Raw genomic sequence first — 3,873 nt, forward strand, 5'->3', positions numbered from 1 at the left:
ATCGACCGACCGTATCCCGTACAGTACCCAACACCATCTACTTAGTAGAAGAAACTAATTAAACAAAAAAAGAAATTCATAAAAAGATCATTTTAAAAATCTTCAATCTAACCAACAAAAAAATCTCTAAAAGAAATTAGAAAATTCTAAATAAAGAATGTTTAGAATATTTTAAGATAAAACTTTCTATTTATAAGAAAACACTTTAATATTATAATAATGAATATCAGTATTTTAAACTATTATCAAATCTAAAATACTATTTTTTTTTTATCGTTACAATTCTTTTTAGCAGTAGCGTTGAAAAATTACGTTTTCATATAAATAGAAGAAGCTATTTTTAATTCTATTACACCTTACATTCTGATTTTATTTTTTAATCATTTCAAAATTTAAGAATATTTCAAAGAATATAAAATGCTAATCAAAAATATATTTTCGTGCATAGAAATATATTCTGACTTAGTATTACAATATCATAAAACATGTATTCCATAATATTAAATGTTCTAATATTTTCCGTTACTTTAACAACTCCAAGGCACATCATTATACTTAAAAATTCTTCTAGAATGAATAATAAATTTAATATAATAAATATTATTATATTTCATTTTTAATGTAATAAAGCAATTAAAATTTTAATATATTTATTTTAATTCTGTTAATTTAATTTAATTATTAATAATTAATACTAAAAATATCTATATTTTAAAATTGACTATATATTAATATTAACTTTTTTTTTTTCTTTAACAGGTTCGTATAAAAATTACTATTGTTACCCGTTCTTTCACGGAAAACCTTTTACTTACTCACCGGTCAGTTTTGCAAAAACCCTTCACTCGCAGAACGTAACAAGCATACTCGCTAAGCTTCTCTGCAATGGCCGATTCCGGTCTCACTTCTAACAGGAGGGATCCTATAAAGTCCTCAGGTGCGTTTATATTCATCCTTAGATTTTCACTTCTCAGCCGTTCAAAGTTGAAAAAACAAATCAGAGACAAATGCTAAGGTTTGTAAAAGTCCGTTTTTGAACTGACAATAAACCTAATTGAGAGATTCAATCGCGTGTTTTTTTGTTTTGTTTTGTTTCAGTTGGGAATGCCGCCGCCAGTAGGAGACGAGAGCATGCAGTCACAGTTAGGAAAGAAAGGAGGGAATCGCTGATGCGAGCGAAAAGACTCTGCAGAGTGGGCATTGGTGGTGGCGATTTCGAAGTTGCCATTGACAGTGACATGTTAATTGATGAAGAGCTGTCTATTTTGGAGTCTCAGACTTCAGTAGCCGTGGAAAATTTGAAATCTGCCCTTGCTTTTCAGTAAGCTCTTCCGAACTCGTTGGGTCTATAATGTTCATCTTGCTGGAAGTGTTGGTTGTTTTGGGATTCGGCTTTGTTTTTACTTTTGGGAGAAAACTTCTCCATGAGCTTTCGGAGAAGAAAAGATGAAATTAATTTCTCTTGTAAGCGGATTATGTTTAGCTTATGGATGAGCTAATTTGGAGTTGATTCCTCCCGAAGTCTCCCCGAATTGTTTTTAGCTTATGCATAAGCTAATTTTAGCTTGTGGTGAAAGTTAATTTCTATTTTTTGTTTCTTATTTTCTTCTTCTGCAGTGTTTGTGGAGAGGTTAATCCAAACAGAGGTGGTTGTGGTAAGACAATGAAAGAGGTTTAGTAAATTATTTGTAGTTTGTGGTGAACTCAGAGGACTACTATTATGAGTAAATGGGGCCAAAGTACTTGCTACTTTGTGAAATTCTTTAATTTTAAATTGTGTAGTTGAAACATATAATTAGCCAATAGTTTTGTTGGTCTGAGGTTGTAAAACCCACCTAATGTTACGAGTCTTCTGATTGACTTGGGCTGATCTAGGAATGAAGGAAACTTATACAACAAAATATTGGTGTTTTGTTGTTTTATTTCTTTTATATTGTAGTCCTAGACTGGTCTTTTACCAAATCTTTCAGTATTGTCTTGGCTATGTCTTTATACAAACTGAGAAAGACTTAAATTGTGTCAATGTAGTTCTTATATTCATTAACTTTGGCTTAAGCATTTCCTTTTATGTGTTCAATCAATAGGGGGAAGGTTGCGGTGAAGAAAAGAGTTGGGGCCCTTCAAGAATTAAGGCGTTTGCTATCAAGATCTGAATTTCCTCCTGTTGAGTCTGCTCTTAAAGCTGGAGCTGTACCCATTCTTGTGCAGTGTCTTTCGTTTGGTTCTCCAGATGAACAGGTCTGAAGTTTCTTCTTCCTTTAAATGGTGTTCAATGTCACAAAAGGCTTACCTATGCTTGCTATGCGTATTGTATGGGATCAGTACTGGGAAGAATTTTTCTTAGAGCTTACTTATTGGGGTTAATGCCTTCTGCAGTTGCTTGAGGCAGCTTGGTGTCTCACAAATATTGCTGCAGGGAATCCAGAAGAAACAAAAGCATTGTTGCCTGCCTTGCCCTTACTTATTGCTCATCTTGGGGGTGAGTGATCACTTTGAGATTCCTTTTGCCTTTACAGAAGTTAATTATTATTTTTATTTATATTTGTATATGATAAAGATTAATAGGAACTTTTATAGCTTGAATTTTTAAAGAATTGTAAATATTGTCGTATCTGAAAGGGATGGAAACATAATTATTTTTTGTAACTGTCCTCTTTTATACTCTATTCAGCATTATTATAACAAAGTTGTTCTTGAAGGTTGAGACTATTTTAGTATTTACAGTTACCTTTTAAATTCATGAATGGTCTTATGCAGAAAAGAGTTACCCACCTGTTGCTGAACAGTGTGCTTGGGCTCTAGGAAATGTGGCTGGTGAAGGTGATGAGCTGAGGAATGTTCTGCTTGTTCAAGGGGCTTTACTACCTCTTGCAAGAATGATGCTACCAGACAGAGGTTCTACTGTTAGAACAGCTGCCTGGGCTTTGTCTAACCTAATAAAGGTTTCAGATACATGAATTAAATAACTTGCTTTTAACATATTGTTTGTTTCGATTGACCTTTTTGTTACAACTCTTTAACAATGGCTGTTCTACTTCAGCTGTCTAACCTTATTCATGGTCCATTTGCTTGTATGGGGTCATTTTCTCTGAAATGCATTTTGTTGTGATTAAATTTGTGATTTCTTTTGCATTATAATTTGTGTAAGATGTAACATTCCATATGCATTTTTTATTTGTGAACATTTGTTTTCCATGACATGATTTCCTTTCTGGAAACTTAACCTGACTTTAGTATGTTTTGCATGCAGGGCCCAGATCCTAAAGCTGCTACAGAACTCGTTCGTGCTGAGGGAGTATTGGAGGCAATCATTCGGCACTTGAGGAAATCGTGAGTATTACTTTGGGACTACTTATATTATCTTAGTCATTTCTAGTCTGTAGCAGTGTTAGCTTTGGTCTGATTTCTGGCAACAATGTGAATTGAATTAATATCAGTGAAAACCTTCTCAAGTAATGTGCCATTTCATTCCCCATTAAACTTTTTCTTATTGATGTTAGCAAAATTATCTTTGTAATGTCCTGACTTGTTTGGATGAAGTCCTTGAAACTGAAATTTGTATGCTTATAAAGTTCAATTTTCTATTGGTTTATTATGAGCTTAAAGACAGAAGTGATGATAGTTGAAATCCTCTTTAGTATTATAACACTTGAGAATTAAACTGTAAAATAATTCTAGAGGGCTTGATTAATCCCTCTCATAATCTTCTATTTATAATAATAAATTGATACAAGAGTANATGATAATTAGAGTAACCTAGACACAATATAATCATGATAATTAGAGTAATCTAGACACAATATAATCATGATAATTAGAGTAACCCTAGACACAATATAATCATGATAATTAGAGTAACCCTAGACACAATAT

The 3,873-nt window shown here is 32.6% G+C and overlaps 1 protein-coding gene across 2 annotated transcripts in view; it reads left to right on the forward strand.

Annotated features, from left to right (window-relative positions):
* Window positions 1-788: 788 nt before the first annotated feature.
* The window catches only part of LOC106752515 (importin subunit alpha-9), a 7,384-nt gene continuing 4,299 nt past the window's right edge, over window positions 789-3,873 (forward strand). Inside the window, exons 1-6 of one of the 2 annotated variants that reach the window (XM_014634210.2) lie at window positions 789-937; window positions 1,099-1,321; window positions 2,085-2,238; window positions 2,377-2,479; window positions 2,758-2,942; window positions 3,251-3,330. In XM_014634210.2, coding sequence (XP_014489696.1) covers window positions 886-937; window positions 1,099-1,321; window positions 2,085-2,238; window positions 2,377-2,479; window positions 2,758-2,942; window positions 3,251-3,330 — 797 coding nt within the window. In that variant the 5' untranslated portion in view covers window positions 789-885. The remainder of the gene's footprint in view (window positions 938-1,098; window positions 1,322-2,084; window positions 2,239-2,376; window positions 2,480-2,757; window positions 2,943-3,250; window positions 3,331-3,873) is intronic. The other variant, XM_014634209.2, reaches the window with a different exon arrangement.

Source organism: Vigna radiata, unplaced genomic scaffold (genome assembly GCF_000741045.1).
Source record: "Vigna radiata var. radiata cultivar VC1973A unplaced genomic scaffold, Vradiata_ver6 scaffold_155, whole genome shotgun sequence".
In the NCBI taxonomy this organism is placed as follows: domain Eukaryota; kingdom Viridiplantae; phylum Streptophyta; class Magnoliopsida; order Fabales; family Fabaceae; genus Vigna; species Vigna radiata.